The 20,455-nt window shown below is 42.6% G+C and overlaps 1 protein-coding gene across 1 annotated transcript; it reads left to right on the top strand.

Moving 5' to 3' along the window:
* Window positions 1-1,601: 1,601 nt before the first annotated feature.
* fbxo15 (F-box protein 15) lies at window positions 1,602-19,703 on the top strand (the record flags this gene model as incomplete). The annotated part of the gene is made up of 12 exons (XM_084151684.1): window positions 1,602-1,711; window positions 1,980-2,150; window positions 4,301-4,405; window positions 4,508-4,580; window positions 5,540-5,706; window positions 16,394-16,594; window positions 16,776-16,905; window positions 17,177-17,259; window positions 18,403-18,548; window positions 18,998-19,122; window positions 19,299-19,457; window positions 19,593-19,703. The coding sequence occupies 12 exons, from the start codon at window positions 1,602-1,604 to the stop codon at window positions 19,701-19,703; spliced, it is 1,581 nt and encodes a 526-aa protein (XP_084007810.1).
* Window positions 19,704-20,455: the final 752 nt, after the last annotated feature.

Genomic DNA, 20,455 nt, shown 5'->3' with positions numbered 1-20,455 from the left:
AAAATGTGCAGTGGTCTCTTAATTTTTTCAAGAGCTGTATATGTGTGTGTGTGTGTGTGTGTGTGTGTGTGTGTGTGTGTGAGCGCGCGTGTCCAACGAGGCCAAGGAGGTTCCATTTAAACCTGTGATTCCAAAAGCATCCGCAAAAGAAAAACAGAAGAAAAAGAGATAACATTTCATTGTGTTGCGTCGCCCTCCTGAACCCCACATGGAGCCAAATAAGATTCATTTCCCAGGTTCTTCTGCAGTAGTTTGACCTTTGACACCTAGCCTACCTGCTGAGTGCTGTATTGTTAACCTAGAGAGATTCACATCCCTGGCCTGCACTGGAGGTTGCTTTGCTTTCAGTTAAAAAGTTAACTGTTTCCAATAGGGCCTAGCCCCCCACCACCAGTTGTTTATATCCCTCTCCTCATCTCCCTCCCACTCTCCCTCCTCCCTGACCACTCTTTCAGATCTTTCCTTTGTGTGTGTACTCTTACAGTGAATTGGCTGAGTGGGAGACAGCTGCAGGTTGTTAAAAACACACAAACTCTCAATCTCACGTTAACCCAGAAGTGTGTGTGTGAATGTGTGTGCCTCCCACTTTACCACTTGACAGTCAGCAACCAAGTAGCTATTCTCTGTAATTAATTCAATATTATAGATAAGCCTTTAACAACACCAATATGGGCACACAAAAACATAATTCACTGTATAATCAGCAGGCCTACAACAAATGTAACTAGTAGTCCCCCTAGCCATAGCTACATCTTTTGACAATAGAAAATTAAATCACCTTTGTCTGCAGGTCAAGAAATGCCAAACCCCTAGGAGGCAGTGTCTTCAAAAATTTAGACACGCAGTCATAGAGATCCTATGAAATTACTAGAGGGGATTTCATTAACCCTCTAAGTTCCATTATGGGGCAAAAACGGAAGCCATCTTGGTGAGGGAGACATCCCAAAACAGTCTAATTGGAACGAATGGTAGTAGAGACATAGGTGATGCATTTCCAGCTTTTACTTATACAGGAAAATAAAAGTAAAGCATGTGAGGTATCAGAAATTATGTAATGGAATTATAGTCAACCTACAATATTGTCATATAATTATAAATACTGTTTATACAGGTTTTATACAAATGTTCTGTACAAATAGCCTCTAAAATATATGGAAACAGACCATACATGTCTCAGATGTTATTTTATTGGAAAGCTGTGAGTCCTTTTATATGATATAATATCAGTACTTGTTGCATTGACAACTTGTCCTATCATCAACTGATTTCAGCCAGTGTATGGTTGTGGATTGACTGCATTGTTTGAATGGAATGTTGACATATTAGCAGTTAATTAGAAAATTGTATGGAATCATTCCTCTAAAACTGTCTGGCTAGCTAGATAAATTCTTCACATTCATTGTTTTACATAATATCTTATCACGGCACTAGCAAACCATGGTTGACCATCTACCTGACCAACATGGCTGACATTTGGACATTCATAAAAAGGTTAAGCCATTCTAGTATTCTAATTCCTATTTCTATGCATGCAGCCTATCTGTAACCATGGCTACTGGAAGTATCTAGACAATTTCGCCGCAGTTTTGGAGAGGGTTTGGATGAAGACACCGCCAACCGAGGGTAGAGGACCTACAGGCGAAAAGAAGTGCAGACGTCCTAAAAGGAGAAAAATCATGCCCATAAAATCCCCGGGCTCGAGCACTCAAAGGTGGGTATAGCGTGGACCGAATGTCAACAAAGGCTGCTCAGACTACCATAGCTAGCTACTACTGTAGTTAATGACAGTTCACTTACGTAGCTAGCTAACGCGTTAGCTAGTTACAGAGAAACACGTTTGTTGACTTTTTTTTGTCAGTTTGCTTTCTAGCTACTTGTGGTGCATTATGCATATAGCTAATGTCAAGCTAGCTAGATACTAGTTGACTAGTTTGCTAGTTAGTTAGCTAGCTGAATGTCTTACATTTGTGTCTTTCTAGATGCTTGGCTACCAACAATGCAAAACGAGTGCCACTGACACAGAAAAAGGCCACTGTACCCAGCCATCCAGTACCAAGCAGGGTACCAACAAAGAGACTCACCTCTCCGCTACCAAGGTCTACTAGACATGCTGCAAGGCCAGCTGGCTGCACTCAGAACCACATAGAGCAGTAAGTGGGTTGCAGACACAGGAGGTTGGTGGCAGCTTAATTGGGGAGGACGGGCTCGTGGTAATGGCTGGAGCGGAATTGGTGGAATGCTATCAAATACACCAAACAAATGGTTTCCATGTGTTTGGTGCCATTCCATTTGCGCCGTTCCATCCATTATTATGAGCCGGCCTCCCCTCAGCAGCCTCCACTGTACACAGGTACTGGTAGTCTACCCAAATGCCAGGATAACCCTTTAGGGTTGGGTGATGTAACAGTTTAGCTAATCCTAGTTTATGAATGCAATATAATAATTATCAGCATTTGTGTCAAACTTGTTACAGTAGCTACTTCTTCAACTGGACGGGGGTGAAAAATTAACAAAATAAAAGTAATTCCATGACACAGGGAAGGGAAAAATAACATTAATCCACACAAACTACTTAACATTATTAACCAAACAAATTATAATATACATTTATATTCCCACTCCTTCAGTCATTTGAAAATTCAAATACCCTCCTTAGACTCTGAGGCCTGACAGGGTGGAACTGCACTAGACAGTACTCCATGTAGAACAGACAAACTCTTCTCTTTCCTGCCATTAACCAAACGATTCATCCTACATGCATTGACCACTCCAGGAATATTCTTCAGTAATTACTCCCTTGACAGGTGCCCTTCTCCGTAGCTCAAAACACGACACAGCGTAATCGTCAACTCGCCTGAGACCCAACAAAAAAATCTAAACATGACCAATTCTCGTGATCTTCACCGACTTAACTTTACCCAAAGCTTTCTCCAACATTTTTGATATTTTCAACGGATTCACCAAGTCGGGCACCAATACTCCCCCAAAATTAACTTGTACCAGATATGATGGGGGTATTATCAACACTAGCCGTTTCCTTTCCCCTTTCAATTTTGCGTCTTTTACCATTCTTATGGACAAAAGTCCATTCGTCCTCACTTACACCGCTATCTGATTCAAGTTCCACATCCTCTACCGCCATCTTCTCCGTCATTCATTACAGTAGCTAGCTAGCTACTTCGACACTTAATTAATGTGTAGCAGAGTGGAGGTGCCTCGTGCATTACGGTAATCATCATGTGATTTGGAAGTGTGAGCTTTTTGGTCCGTTTGAATTAATTGTTTGCGTGCACTGATTGGTTGCAGGTATGACAAGAATGCACCTCCACCTGTTTCCTACAAAAGGGTGGTCCATTTCCTGTTCTGTAATCTGCAGAGAGAAAGGACAAAGTTGCTACTGTCTCCAAGTCCCACCGTTAGAATTGAAATTAGAATAACTTTATTTTATACTGTATTTTATTTCATTCTGCAAACTGATGTTCATAAACAGTTGACAAATCTTCTATCAATCAATGAAATATATTTATAAAGTCCATTTTACATCAGCAGATTTCACAAAGTGCTATATAGAAACCCAGCCTAAAACCCCAAACAGAAAGCGATGCAGATGTAGAAGCACCAGTCTCTGTGTGTTTGTATTAATGTGTTAGCTGTAAGTATCCTGAGTACATGTGTTTGGCTGTGTGGACTTGGAGACAGCTAGGCACGAAACGTGGTGATGCATTCAAATTATGTTTGACTCACATTTACGTAAAAAAAATCCAAACAGTCCCTTTACAAGTCAGAATGTTCAATAAACTTCATTTGAATTGACTCTGCCGATTGTCTGTGGTGTTGGTCAACATTTTTTGACAAAATATCCACAGGAAAGTGTTATTAACCCGACATGAAAACGCATCTCTCTGTGTGTGGTAATCAAGATTTGTTTTCTCGTGACCAAAGGCACATGCACATGCACAAGACGGAAGTACATACAAGCGACGCATGCATGTAACCGAAGTCTGCAGGTGTTTACATGGTTTTGCACATGTGCCAGGTGATATAAATTTAAACCTGTGGATATTTTGTCTCAAATTTTGAGCGGCTGAAGGACAAACCGCACAGACAAATAAATTATGTAAATGTAATTTTATTCAATATTCTGGCTTGTAAGGAATACTTTGACAATTTTGCATTGCTGTTTCAGACTGTATATCAAGTATTGGTATAAAAGTCTGATTTATTAGGCAAGGAGACAGCCAGCAAGTGCCCAGTTCATGCCTTTTTTGACCCAGCCTTATTGTAATTTGTGTTTTATTAGACTGCCACCTGAGATCCTAATGAAGATCCTGTGGAACCTGGATGCCTCTTCTCTCTACTGCATTAGCTACGTCAACAAGCTTTTCTATAAGCTGGCCAAAAACAAGTAAGGATACTTTATATCCGGAGGCAGCAGGACTCGTCTCCACTATCTAGCAACCCTATTCAATCACATAATAGCTGAATATGTTGTCTAATTTCGTTGCAGTGGAATGTGGCGTAAAAAGTACTCTGCAAAATATGGGGAGAGTAAGAAGTTGAAGGCCAAGCACATGGACGAGGTTCAGTATAATTTCAATTGAATAACACTTTTAATTATCCCACTAGGGACAAAGTAGAGGGCAAGCTCGCAAAGCAGTATGAATTCAAATACAAGAAGCAGATACAAACATGCATAGCATACATATTGCACACTACATATGTACTGTACAACATGAAATATTTACATACCCAGTCTACACCGAGTGTACAAAACATTAGGAACACCTTTCTTATATTGAGTTGCACACCCTTTTGCCCTTAGAACAGCCTCAATTCGTCGGGGGATGGACTCTACAAGGTAATGTATGCACTCACTAACTGTAAGTCGCTCTGGATAAGAGCGTCTGCTAAATGAATAAAATGTAAATGTGTCGAAAGCATTCCACAGGGATGCTGGCCCATGTTGACTCCAATGCTTCCCACAGTTGTGTCAAGTTGGCTGGATGTCCTTTGGGTGGTGGACCATTCTTGATACACCCGGGAAACTGTTGAGCATGAAAAACCCAGCAGCATGGCAGTTCTTGACACACTTAATCCGGTGCGCCTGTCACCTACTACCATACCCTGTTCAAAGGCACTGAAATATTTTGCCTTGCCCACTCACCCTCTGAATGGCACACATACACAATCCATGTCTCAATTGTCTCAAGGCTTAACAATCTTTCTTTAACCTTTCTCCTCTTCATCTACACTGATTTTAAGTGGATTTAACAAGTGATATCAATAAGGGATCATAGCTTTCACCTGGATTCACCTGATCAGTCTATGTCATGGAAAGAGCAGGTGTTCCTAATGTTTTGTACACACAGTGTATATACACATACATAATACACAGTTGTTTCCCCCCCCCCCAATGTATTGAGTATGTGAATGGTTCATGATTTAGTATGTGTTTGGTATGTAAGTGAATACTGTATGCTTGTATATACTAATATAGCATTATGAACCAAATCTATTATGTTTCTGCTCCTCCATTCAGGTGGTGGAGAAGCTGAGTGTGATGAAGGTTCAGGAGAGACCAGAGGGCTACTGGAGAAGGCTGTACTTCAGGACCATAGCTGGCAACAACCACACCAAGTGGTTGAAGGAGCTGAGAACCATCAACCCCTACACAGGCCTTCCCAGCCACACAGAGAGAGTCCTCAGGTTAGATACTCTACTGGCTCTGTCGCTAAGGCTACACTGTAGGTACAGAAACAAACAGACTCCAATACCAGTATTGTCAGAACATACTAATTGAAACTCACAGGCCAGAATCAATCAAATATACCTTGTTACAATATGCCATGTTTAGGCTGTGCAATACCTTTGTTAAAGGTCCAATGCAGCTGTTTTTATCTCAATATCAAATCATGTCTGGCTAACAATTAAGTACCGTAAAACTTATTTTAAATGCAGTCTCAAAAAGCCAACTGTCCCTTTTAATAGCCGGGCAGCAGCACACATTACAGAAAATAAACGCCTGGGTCTAAATGAATTGTTTACGAGGTTACCATTGAATTACCATTAATTAATTTACAAGGTTTAATATTTGATTTGTTACATTAAATAATTCAGTAATGACTCAAAAAAATTATGGCAATCATCCATTTTTATCGCCAGTAAGAAGCTGCTAGCCATTGGCTGCTATCAGCTGAGAACTGCTAGAAAACTAGCAAGCACAAAAACAGTCAACAACTTTGGGAGTACAGACCATAGATTGTGGTACAGACCCCCAGACATCAGTTGATTGCCCTCTAGTGGCGAAAGTAAGAACTGCCGAAAATGCACAGTGAAAGAGGAGGAGAATTATTCTGTCAAGGAAAAGTTTTTTTTCTCCTGAAATAGAGGCATACTAAGACAAAAGAAACGTGACACAAGCTAGGTTTCCATCCAATTGGCGACAGATTTTAATCTTAAAATCTGCATAAAGAAAATATGCGCATTTTCCCACCAAATCAAATCAAACTTTATTTGTCACATGCGCCGAATACAACAGGTGTAGACCTTACCGTGAAATGATTACTTACAAGCCCTTAACCAATAATGCAGTTCAGAAAGAGTTAAGAAAATATGTTAATGTAAATAGTCCGGGTGGCCATTTGATTAATTGTTCAGCAGTCTTATGGCTTGGGGGTAGAAGCTGTTAAGGAGCCTTTTGGTCCTAGACTTGGCGCTCCGGTACCACTTGCCGTGCGGTAGCAGAGAGAACAGTCTATGACTTGGGTGACTGGAGTCTTTGACAATTTTTTGGGCCTTCCTCTGACACCGCCTAGTATATAAGTCCTGGATGGAAGGAAACTTGGCCCCAGTGATGTACTGGGCCGTACGCACTACCCTCTGTAGCGCCTTACGGTCAGATGCCGAGCAGTTGCCATACCAGGCGGTGATTCAACCGGTCAGGATGCTCTCGATGGTGCAGCTGTATAACTTTTTGACGGTCTGGGGACCCATGCCAAATCTTTTCAGTCTCCTGAGGGGGAAAAGGTGTCGTCGTGCCCTCTTCACGACTGTCTTGATGTGTTTCGACCATGATAGTTTGTTGGTGATGTGGACACCAAGGAACTTGAAACTCTCGACCCGCTCCACTACAGCCCCGTCAATGTTAATGGGGGCCTGTTCGTCCCGCCTTTCCCTGTAGTCCAAGATCAGCTCCTTTGTCTTGCTCACATTGAGGAAGAGGTTGTTGTCCTGGCACCACACTGCCAGGTCTCTGACCTCCTCCCTATAGGCTGTCTCATCGTTGTCGGTGATCAGGCCTATCACTGTTGTGTCGTCAGCAAACTTAATGATGGTGTTGGAGTCGTGTTTGGCCACGCAGTCATAGGTGAACAGGGAGTAGAGGAGGGGACTAAGCACACACCCCTGAGGGGCCCCAGTGTTGAGGATCAGTGTGGCAGACGTGTTGTTGCCTACCCTTACCACCTGGGGGCGGAAGTCCAGGATCCAGTTGCAGAGGGAGGTGTTTAGTCCCAGGGTCCTTAGCTTAGTGATGAGCTTTGTGGGCACTATGGTGTTGAACGCTGAGCTGGAGTCAATGAACAGCATTCTCACATAGGTGTTCCTTTTGTCCAGATGGGAAAGGGCAGTGTGGAGTGCGATTGAGATTGCGTAATCTGTGGATCTGTTGGGGGCGGTATAAAAATAAAAATAATTGGTCATTTAGCAGACGCTCTTATCCAGAGCGACTTACAGGAGCAATTAGGGTTAAGTGCCTTGCTCAAGGGCACATCGACAGATTTTTCACCTAGTCGGCTCGGGGATTAGAACCAGCGACCTTTCGGTTACTGGCACAACGCTCTTAACCACTAAGCTACCTGCCGCGAATTGGAGTGGGTTTAGGGTATCCAGGATGATGCTGTTGATGTGAGCCATGACCAGCCTTTCAAAGCACTTCATGGCTACCGACATGAGTGCTACGGGGCGATAATCATTTAGACAGGTTACCTTCGCTTTCTTGGGCACAGGGACTATGGTGGTCTGTTTGAAACATGTAGGTATTACAGACTCGGTCAGGGAGTGGTTGAAAATGTCAGTGAAGACACTTGCCAGTTGGTCCGTGCATGCTTTGAGTACACGTCCTGGTAATCCGTCTGGCCCCGCGGCTTTGTGAATGTTAACCTGTTTAAAGGTCTTGCTCACATCGGCTACCGAGAGCGTTATCACACAGTCGTCCGGAACAGCTGGTGCTCTCATGCATGCTTCAGTGTTGCTTGCCTTGAAGCGAGCATAAAATGCATTTAGCTCCTCTGGTAGGCTTGCCTCACTGGGCAGCTCGCGGCTGGGTTTCCCTTTGTAATCCGTAATAGTTTTCAAGCCCTTCCACATCCGACGAGCGTCAGAGCCGGTGTAGTAGGATTCAATCTTAATCCTGTATTGACGCTTTGCCTGTTTGATCGTTCGTCTGAGGGCTTAGCGGGATTCCAGATTAGTGTCCCGCTCCTTGAAAGCGGCAGCTCTAGCCTTTAGCACAATGCAGATGTTGCCTGTAATCCATGGCTTCTGGTTGGGATATGTACGTACAGTCACAGTGGGGACGACGTCGTCGATGCACTTATTGATGAAGCTGATGGCTGAGGTGGTATACTCCTCAATGCCATTGGATGAATCCCGGAACATATTCCTGTCTGTGCTAGCAAAACAGTCCTGTAGTGTAGCGTCTGCGTTATCTGACCACTTCCGTATTGAGCGAGTCACTGGTACTTTCTGCTTTAGTTTTTGCTTGTAAGCAGGAATCAGGAGGATAGAATTATGGTCAGATTTGCCAAATGGAGGGCGAGGAAGCGTCTCTGTGTGTGAGTAAAGGTGGTATTTCTTTCCCTGTGGTTGCACATGTGACATGCTGGGGCGGCAGGTAGCTTAGTGGTTAAGAGCGTTGTGCCAGTAACTGAAAGGTCGCTGGTTCTAATCCCCGAGCCGACTAGGTGAAAAATCTGTCGATGTGCCCTTGAGCAAGGCACTTAACCCTAATTGCTCCTGTAAGTCGCTCTGGATAAGAGCGTCTGCTAAATGACTCAAATGTAAATGTAAATGGTAGAAATGAGGTAAAACTGATTTAAGTTTGCCTGCATTAAAGTCCCCGGCCACTAGGAGCGCCGCTTCTGGATGAACATTTTCTTGTTTGCTTATGGCCTTGTACAGCTCGTTGAGTGCGGTCTTAGCACCAGGTTTGTGGTGGTAAATAGACGGCTACGAATAATATAGATGAGAACTCTCTTGGTAGATGGTGTGGTCTACAGCTTATCATAAGGTACTCTACCTAAGGCAAGCAATACCTTGAGACTTCTTTAATATAAGACATTGCGCACCAGCTGTTATTGAGAAATAGACACACACCCCCGCCCCTCGTCTTACCAGACGTAGCTTCTCTGTCCTGCCGATGCATGGAAAATCCCGCCAGCTCTATATTATCCGTGTCGCCGTTCAGCCACGACTCGGTGAAACATAAGTTATTACAGTTTTTAATGTCACGTTGGTAGGATATTCTTGAACGTAGATCATCCATTTAGTTTTCCAATGATTGCACGTTGGCCAATAGAACGGATGGTAGTGGAGGTTTACTCACTCACCAACGAATTCTCAGAAGGCAGCCCGACATCCGCCCCCTTTTTCTCCATCTTTTCTTCATGCAAATGACAGGGATTTGGGCACGTTTCTGAAAAAGCAGTATCCTTCTCATCAAACTCATTAAATAAAAAATCTTTGTCCAGTTCGAGGTGAGTAATCGCTGTTCTGTTGTCCAGAAGTTATTTTTGGTCATAAGAGACGGTAGCAGCAACATTATATACACAATAAGTTAAAAAATAATTTACAAACAACGCGAAAAAACTAACAAAATAGCGCAGTTGGTTAGGAGCCTGTAAAACGGCAGCCATTCCACCAAACTGACTTGTTGCGGATAAAAATCAGTGCGTGATGACCTAATACACACAAAATGTACTTTTTCGCTTTCATTTTCATCTACTGAATAAAATTCTAAAGTTCAATGTGTTTCCATTGCATTTTCAACTCTACCGATAGGTTTGTCACAAAAAACGGTTGCGTTAAATAGCAAATGTGCCTACTCTAGTCTTTCGTGCACTCTAGCCAACAGCTCGCAGATACAGTGCAGTAGGCTGTGCAGGAGGCTAGTCTACATGATGAGATTATTAATATGGATAAGAGTGAGAATATTTGTATTTGTCAAATGGTAGTCAAGCATCGATCATCATCTTACCAGAATAAGACCCTCGATATTTATTGGAAATGAGCATCAAGCTCATCACCTTGCAATTTCACCACCCTGTGAAGTTCATCACTTATTTAATCTGTAGCCTAATAATACACTGCATAGTTTCCTGAGTTGTAATGGGAAGACCACACACCATATCATCGCGTGACTCCAAGTTTACTTCTATATGATGGCTATTATATCAATAATTTTGTACATTAAGGTCTTTCCACCTCCATTTCTCACATTATTAATTTTACCGACACAAAAAGATCCCACAATGTCGAACAAACAAATTATCTGTTGGCATTTCCATCACGTCTGTCTGGATTTTTTTTTATACGGTATGACTTTGCTCGCATAACTGTGGATGGAAACATGGTTACAATGTGTAAATGATAACATATTAGTGCAGGAAATGAAGACATTTATTAAAATGATGGAAGTGTATGCTGGAATTAAACAATTAAAGATGCACTATGCAGAAATCGCTCCGCCATTTCCTGGTTGCTAAAATTCTAATAGTTGCCTAATTTCAATTTATGTGACAAAACAAGCAAGTATAGTGTAGAGAATCATTGTACCGTCTAAACCACTGTGAAATATGTTTTCCATAACCAAAAATATTGTATTTTCAGCTGTTTGAAGCTGGTGTACAAAATCAAAAGTAAAAGACAAAAAACTAAACTTAAGAAAGGGAAGCATAGAAATACACAGAACAGATCTACCACTTCTTAGACTTGCTTTCATTGAGAATGACATATCTATAACCAGGGGTGCACATAACTGGTACGCAGGTACGCAAGCGTGACAAAAATCAGGAATGCGTAATGCCACTTGTGTTACTACGCGCCTTTGCGTACTTGACCGATCTTCTCATCTAACCTTACACATGACATGTTGCTTGTCAACGACTGTCAGGGATGTCCAAAAAGCAACAGACATTAAGCAGCTTCTTTTGGCGTTTCGCCATCTACAAAGAAACGCCAACTGGAGCCAGAGCCGAAGAAAATACTTTTTTTCGGAAAAGTGGCTCCAAGATGTGCAGTGGCTTGAAGCTAACGATGAGCGCACTGAAATGTGGTGCAAGATTTGCCGCTCAAATCCACATCTAGCAGACAAAACAGGTGCATTTTATAAAGGCTCAGAAATTTCAACCATCCTTTATTTGACAAACATGAAAAGAGCAAGGAGCACACGAATGTGGCGCAAGCCATTGCTAAACAAGCTAGCCGAGAAGAAATGTCCAGTCGCCCACTTGCCAGATGGCGAGACAAGCTGAATGAAGAACAGCGGCAAGCTCTGTTTAATATTTTTCTCCTCGCCTTCCATAAAGCTAAACACGCACGCCCCATGTCTTCCTATTCTGAGGATGTTCCTTTACTGAAGCGGCTAGGAGTAAATGTCGGAGGTGCATATCATTCACGTGAAGGGGGCACACGGATCATGCAGAGCATCGCTCACACCATCAGCGGGGAGTTACGAGCCAAGTTGCAGTCTGCTGAATTTTGGGGGCTGCTTTTTGATGGATCTGAGGACATCACAAAAACTGAGCAGGAAATCGTTTACATTGTGTCTGTGTCCAGCAACGGAGAGTTTACTTCGGACTTTATTGGACTGATTGAATTGGGTGCTGACCGAACCGCGCAGGCCATAACAGACGGACTTGTGAGACTTTTCCAGGACATAGGCTTGGATGACTGGACAACAAAGTTGGTCGCTGTGTGCACAGACAGGGCTGCTGTCAACGTAGGTATCTACAACGGCGTTGTGCCAAAACTCCGGCAACTTGCTGCGTTTGGAGACTCCCTTGTGCACATTCTGTGCACCGCACACACACTGGAGAATTGCGCGAAATCAGCTAATCGCAATGTTCCTTACTGTGAGACATTTAATCGCTCTGTGGTCAAGCTGCTGCAGTTTTATTTACAAAAAGGTGGAGCAAAAAAAACTGCTGCACTGAATAAGCTATGTGAAGAAAATGGGATCTCCTTTGTGAAACTGGGTAAGTTTCATAATATCAGATGGTCTGCATGGAGGCATGAAACACTGTTAAAAATATCAAGACTATTGCCAGCCATTAAAATGCAACTGGTTACGAGTGATAACAGTGACTTGCAGCATATCTGCTCAGAGCGTTTTCAGTGCTTTCTGTCAAACATGCTTGACATTTGCAACATTTTGAAGACCACATCCATTAGGTTTCAGAAGGAAAAGCTGACCATTGGAGAATGTAAGGATTAACTCATGGTGGCCATTGGACAGTTCACACTTCTGCTTGATGGTGAAAGCCACAGGGCACACACTGTTTCCAATGCTGATGCTGACAGAGACAAGACACACTTACTCAGGGGGTTAATTGAAGAGTTTGAAATCAGATATGACTCCCTCAAGTCATGTGATCATTTCTTAGTATTTGATCCTTCAACATGGCCTCCAACATGGAAATGCAAGACCTCCACAGTTTTGGAAACACAACAGTTTGCAGCATTCTCAAGAAATATGAGGCCACCTTGCAACTTGACAAAGATACCACTGTGACAGAATGGATGCGCTTAAAGCAGGCAGGAAAACGCCTGGGAGCCTCTTCTATGTATGACTTGGTCCAAATAGTAAATACAAGTAACCCAGATGCTTACTCCAACATCAACAAGGTGGTTAAGCTGTCTCTTACACTGCCTTTAAGCAGTGCAGCTTGTGAGAGGGGATTCTCACATCTCAACATAATAAAAACCAAGTACAGATCTCGTCTGTCACATGCTCATCTCTCAGCACTGATGCACATTCACCTGTCAAAGCAGACCACAGAGACATTTGACCCAAAGCCTGCTGTTGACCTGTGGATGGAGACAGCTAATCGGAGGCTCAACCAAGGACAGGGAGGTGCATCTGCAGCATCTTCATCATCTACCATGCAGGAAGCTGAAGCAGAGGACAGTGGTGGCAGCACTGAGGAGGACAGTGAGGAAGACTGTACTTATTAAGACCACGCTACATATGGGGTGAGTACCAGACACTATCTGCTGGTACTCACATGAGTAACTCACTGAAAAAGTTATGTGCACCCCTGTCTATATCACATTATTTCAATGTGAATTTGGTCAGGTCACCCAAAAAGTAACATATTGCAGCTTTAACTACTTTCAATCAAGTGCGATGTGCTACATGGACTAAATAACTCAACTTGCTAGTTTGCCTGTCAGTAAAGAGAAGGGCGGGCTGTACGTTGATCCTGCTGCTCTGATTGGATAGAGCGAATGTGTATTTCTCAGTTCACTCACTTCTCTTCATAACTTCAACTGAATCCGATCACCGCTTGTTTCGATCTTATCATTTAGATTGCTGCTGCCTCGTGTTAGCCTGCTACTATGATAAATCAAAAGGCGAGGACGTTTGCTAGCCTAGCAAGCTATCAATGTGCATAATATCTAACAAGCGGGTAGGGAAAAAATATGAAATGCGCAGGCTGACTGAGTGACATCAAACTTGTCTGCCCGCTGCAAATTTAGGACACACAGACATCCCTCCGCGCGCTGCTCCTAATCTGCAGCTTTTTTGGTCGATAAACGTGCAGGGAGATAGGTATTTTGACAACATCTATTTAGGCATATCCGATCTGATTATGAACTGTCAATTTACTGATACGATTACGAATATGAGTATGGCCACACCCCTAATGGGGATGATACGAGCCTCCAAAATATAAAATGCCTGGGTCGTTCCACCTCAGAAAACACAAGAAAGAGGATTTCGACTCCCACCGTCTCAGATTGTTCTGAAATTGTTCCTGCAACATTATTATTTTTAAATATAATTTGATCTGAGGAATTAAGCTAATTGATTGCATCCAAATTGGCCATTTTAAATGTATAGGATTCATATAATCAATAAATATAGTACCTAACATCAGATTTGGACCAAACCTTTTTTCTAACAATGAGTAAAACATAAGGAATCCAAATAAATGGTCAAAGCCACTCAGGGACCCCCCACACCCTTCCCACCCCAACAACGAGTATATAGTATCAGTTCTCTATGTTTGACAAGTAGTATGGAGCTGCGGCTCCGAGTATTGTCCCTTTATCCTATGTAATGTATTCTCAGGGATATATATATATATTTTTTTTTTTTTTTCTCTGTTCAGAGAAATGTGTCATTGAAGTTGTTAGAATTATGTCACATCCTTCATCCTGATATTACCAGATTCTGACCACTAGACGGTGCTGTTCCAATTTGGGTGCAATCAAGTAACTTAATTTCTCAGAGATCAAATTATATTTCAACAATATAATATTGTAGGAATGCTAATCTTATCAAACTACAGAAAAAATGTCAGAACAATCTGAGATGGTGGGTATCATAGCTTGCTGAAATGAAATAGAACGACCTGCCTTCCATTTGTTTTTCTCTCCTCTCTGTTTATGACCTCTCTTATTAAAGCGCAGGGAGGAAGCCTCTGTCTGAAATGCGATCTGTGCTGTGGGGAATACCGATACACACACACACGGGTGAAAGCTCACTTAGCGTTTCTTCTGCTGTTTAAGGTCAGTTTTTTTAAAAACCTCTGATTAGATGCAACACTGGCACTCAATTTCTGAGTTCCATGGCAGCGGCCTTGGCGGATGGAGAAATAATTGTGTTTCTGTTTAAATAAATGATTTGAACCCCCACCCCTCCCTACATTCCCACCTGCCCAGACTACTCCCTCTGGTGACCTGTTTGTTCTTGCCATGCGGGGGGATGCGATTTACCCTGGTAATGATAATTTCACAAGACAACAGGTGGACGGACAAAACAACAGAGTCAATGGAATTCCCACAGGGCTCCCCAGGGCATCCTGGCTGTTTGGGTTCTTAGTTTTGTTCTCCTATTTAATTTATGTTGGATGAAGGTTGGGCTGCTGCCAGCAGACACAGGATGCATCATCGTGTGGGGGTATCCTTGAGCTGTGTTTGTAGAAAGAACTGGGTCAGAAATGTATCATAATACATGTGGTTTCATTTCAGGTATCTGCAAGTCATTTCTGTTTTAGTGGGTCATTGTCAATGCTGTGATTTCAATAGTCAACAACACATTGGTTGGTTTCCTCCTTCAAATGCTTTATTGAGCAATGAGGGTAGAATGGGAATTTATTTGGCATACATTGAATGGGCTCAGTCACAAACAGTTTACAAAAAGTTAGATAAGACATCATGTTTTTCCATAAAGTAATACTGACATAGTCAGAAGAACGTATACAGAAACGGTCATCGTCATCATAATTTGACACATTTTAGAAATAATATCATTGTTGTAGTACTTGAGTCCAGGACTCGTACTTGAGTCGGACTCAAGTCACGATTTTCATGACTCGTGACTCGACTCAGACTCGACCAGTGATGACTCGGACTCGACCAGTAGTGACTTTGTTGTCAAAGTCTCTCTCCCTTGCATTATTCAACATGATAGCTACAACAGCAAATGTCAGATAGCTACTGTATTAGCTATTCAATACAGTCATTTATCCAACTTTCTACGTTACAAAATGTAGCTTTGAGCACTACCAAGGGACTCATGACTCAACTCAGGACTCGAGCATAAAGGACTCGGACTTGGACTGGAATGCTAGGGACTTGGGACTCGGACTCGAGATTTAGTGACTTGACACTGACTCATACTCTGTATATTCTATTATGTACACTACCGTTCAAAAGTTTGGGTCACTTAGAAATGTCCTTGTTTTCGAAAGAAAAGCAAATTTTTTGTCCATTAAAATAACATGAAATTGATCAGAAATACAGTGTAGACATTGTTAATGTTGTAAATGGCTATTGTAGCTGGAAACGGCTGATTTTTAATGGAATATCTACATAGGCGTACAGAGGCTCATTATCAGCAACCATCAGTCCTGTGTTCTAATGGCACGTTGTGTTTGCTAATCCAAGTTTATCATTTTAAAAGGCTAATTGATCATTAGAAAACCCTTTTGCAATTATGTTAGCACAGCTGAAAACTGTTGCAAGTAAGCATTTCACTGTACCGTGTGCACATGACCAATAAACTTTGATTTGGCTACGTACATTTTAGTAGTTTTCAATAGGGTATGAAAACCATGTCAGTATCACTTCATTAAATTGTTCTCCTCTCTTTTGTCCTCTGTTTCAGAGAGCAACGTGTGGCCTGGGAGATCACAGTGTGTGACAAGTCGGGCTGTGAGGGGACTTTTGAGCAGAGCCACACTTACTACAGTGACTCGTCAGTGACGGTGTGCTGGAGCAACGGTTCATGGCCCGCCTTCCACCAACTCTCTACCCTACAGCTTCACGGTGTCAAGAAAGTTCCCCTCAAATGTCCCAGCGCCATCAAGTGAGTTTGCTTTCTCTCCTTCCTCACCATTTATTTATTGTTCCCTCCATCTCCTACCACCCATCCTTCTAGCCATCCCATATCAAATCATATTTGGGAGGTTTTGGTCCTGTTGAATGAAAAGAGCTCTTGTCTTTCTTCTGCCCTTCCCCCTCCTTCCTCTGTCCCCTCCACCCTTCAGGCCAGGCTGGTGGTCTCTGATGGCTCAGTTGGATATTGACACCATCTCTAAGAGCAGCCAGGTGAAAGGTGGAGACAGACTGGTCATGTTGCTGCTGCTGTCGCCTGGCATTGTCATCGGCATCTGGAGGGTAGGCCTACATTCACAGTATGTACTGATGATGAGGATGATGATGCACGAGGAGACTGATAATGAGGGTGATAATGATGGTATTGGTCTATTCCCCGATGATGAGGATAATTAGGAGGGGAAGGAAGATATTGAGTAATGATGGTGTTTCTCTATTCCCTGATGATGATGATAATTATGATGATGATCAGGAAGAGGATGATGATTAGGAGGAATAATATGATCTTAATGATTGAATAATGATGACGTCTATTCCCCGTTTCTCACCACAGGGCCAGTTGTCTATAGCCTTTGTGATGGCCACCTTCCACTACCACAGGCTGGTGGAGAGGAGTCTCCTGGGCTCGTCTATTTGGTATGCAGCCCCTGGCTCCCCTCACCCTGGTCCAGCCCAGCTACAACTCTCTCTGTATTCACCTTTTACCCACAGATGGCCCGCTGGCTGTTTCAAAGTGTCTTTGAAGACTGATGTCCCCTAACACGATTTGTTGTTCCACTATTTAACCCAGATGTATACATTATTCATATATTATTTTTGTTGCTTATTTGTTAAGTACATTAGTCTGTTAGTTTCAATATAATGCTTGTGTTGTTGTTTACATTATGGCAGTTTGCATTGCCAAGTGTACTCTAGGCACTCTACTCTCAAACTCTTGAAAGTCAAGAAAATAGTTAATTTCAATATTTAATAAACCAATTTGAGTTCAGCTGTTGATAATGGTAAACTAATGGCACACGATCAGTCGCTACTTCTGGCCCTCAAATGTACACTTAGGGCCAATGTCAATAACATGCATGCCAGTCTCCTGGCACAGAGTGGAGGAGACATTGACTGCATCACTGCTGATCTTTGTTAGAAGTATTGACGTGATGAATGTACCGAATTGTCTGTTCAGCCAGTTAACACACAGCTCAAAAACCCATACATACGCGGCAATACATGCAATCAGGGGTCTCTTCACAGTCCCCAAGTCAGAACAGAGGCTGGGAAACGCACAGTACTGTATAGAGCAATGACTACATGGAGTTATTTTCCACCTCAAGTAACTCAAGGCAAGAAATAAAATCAATTGAAATAAAAACATATAAAAACAAGGAACAATGCGGACTGTGAAGAGACACACTCCCATGAACCTTTAGTTGTTTTAAATGTTGTTATACATTTGTGTTGCTGTTCTTGTTTATTAGTGCTCTGTGTTTAGTCATGTTATATGTTTTGTGTGGACCCCAGGAAGAGTAGCTGCTGCTTCTTCAACAGCTAATGGGGATCCTAATAAAATAAAAAATGTCTATGATGATGTGTGCCTACTGCACACTGGCTCTACGTTGGTTCTGTGGGTTGATGTGACTGAGCCTTAGACTTGCAGATGGGGTGCTAACTCCCTCTCCTGGTGACAGGTGGGAATGGTCCTATATTCCTCTGTTTTACATTAATTCATTCTCCCTGTCTGTGTCTCTGTCTCTCATCTCTCTATCACTCTCTCTCTTTTTCTCCCAGCCCCTACACCATTCCAGAGAACATGCCTCCTTTCGACGACGTGGACCCGAACTATGGTCTACATGGTTACACGCTACACATTACCCTCCACAACACCGTGACGGAGATCATGTCTGGCCACTTCCCTGAACTCTTCTGTCGGAAAGGTAAACAAACCACTATCCACAGGGCTCAGGGTTAGGGTTATCATAGTCTCGCGTGGCCATCCTTCCAAATCTCGTCTCATTGACTCGACTATTGGAAGTCTGGAGAACTTCAATGTTGGATTTTGCGTTTGAATTGAAGCGCTGGCATTCATTTTCCATCTAGACACCGTACTCCACCCCTTTGTAGCTTCTTTCTGAGGAGAACTTCCCCAGGCGTTCAAACAGAAGGTGAGAAGCCTGGGGTCCCGAGGAGAATGATAGAGTTGGGTTGTTTTTAGCTTAGTGACATTGTTTAATATCAAGTCTGAACTGAGACTTCCTACAGTAGTGTGTGCCCTTGCCCGAGTTACTGAGTCTAGTCTTCCTTCCTCTGCCTTGTAGTTTCTCTACACAGCTACTTGACCATAGGCTGTTGTTGATGTCTTGATGTGGTCCTTGTCGTTGTCCAGGTCAGATCCATGAAGGCTTCATCCAGCTGAATGCCATCATCAGGAGTAAGCAGTCCCAGCACACCCCTCTCTCTGCCAGGGTCAGCCTGCCCTGGAGGTCTGACGCTCTGGAGGGGACTGTGAAGGTACTGGAAAGGAACACTGACTCACTGGTTTAGGTTACAGGAACCACCTGTCATAAGGCCTACATAATGTTGACAAAGCAATTACATAACAGATGGCATAAACCATCATCACTGATTTGCGCTAATGGCAGCATTTGTGTTTTTCTCTCTTTGTCTCCTCTCCTCTCTCTGTGTAGAATTGCTGCATGATGAGCCTGACCCTGCTGGATGAAACCCAGATGCCCTTCTGGTGTGTCAGCACGCCCGTCTCCATGGTGCTGGCCAATGAGGAGCCTTTCTCCTATGACTACCAGGGCCAGCACTTCCTGATCAAGTACCAGGATGCAGAGGGCAAGGTGTGTTTTAGCTTTATTAAATGATCAGTTATTGGCAGCACCAGACAGTGAGAAGCATGACTTTTGTTTCTCTACCAAAGTAAATAATAATTATAATAATTTATGTATTATATTATTTCATATGATTGTGTATAGGTACAGATGGACGTGGTGCGGCTGGAGGAACAGAGACAGTTCTTCCTTATTAATCTGGTGATCTACATCAGCACAGTCAAAGTCAACCAGCACTTTGGGAGAGCCTACTAAGGCTGCTGACTGTTGAGTGGACGCTGTAAGTTTGTACTATATGATCTCTGTATAGTTTTTTAAAAGTAAATTTCCCTATGCCCCAAAATATCTTAAAAATAATTAATCTGTTATGTGTTTATTGTGTGTTTCTAGCCCTTTATGGGGGGTACAATGTGCCAATTTTCAAATGCAGATATTTGTCATGGTGACAGCAGAAAATATCATAGTCCTGCTGGAATGCTTGCTGAATATTTAATGCTAAATTATATTATATTTCAATACAAGTGCCAGACTCCTAAGTTACCATGGTTCAGACATGGTGGGCTCTATTTTAACAAACCTAATGCAATGTTAAATCTAACATGCTGACTAGAGCGGCCACGTTGCATGCCCAAGCGTTATTTAATTATTTCATCCAAACTGCTTACAAAGATCCAGCAAAAAAAAAAAAAAAAAAAAAAGGACCATATGCATCTCAGGTAAAATAACAACCCAATGTTTATCTCCCAGGACAAATTAGCTATCAACAGCAAGCTAGCTAAATGTCCAATCTGTCCCCAAATGAATATAGTTGGTTCTCAGTTGGTTTTTATATTTTAATCTGCCTGTCATGAACGTGTCTGGTGGGGATAGACAAAATCAACATGTGCACAATGGGGCCAGCGCTATAGGTTCAGGGGTGTGTCAGAAATATTTTTGCTATTTTCACAACCAGAATTATGGGCGCAGTAGCTGGTGGTGGCTACTGCGCCACCACAGCCTTCAACTTG

This window comes from Coregonus lavaretus (assembly GCF_964263955.1).
Source record: "Coregonus lavaretus genome assembly, chromosome: 34".
Classification (NCBI taxonomy): Eukaryota; Metazoa; Chordata; class Actinopteri; order Salmoniformes; family Salmonidae; genus Coregonus; species Coregonus lavaretus.
This window is presented reverse-complemented; position numbering and strand designations above follow the sequence as displayed.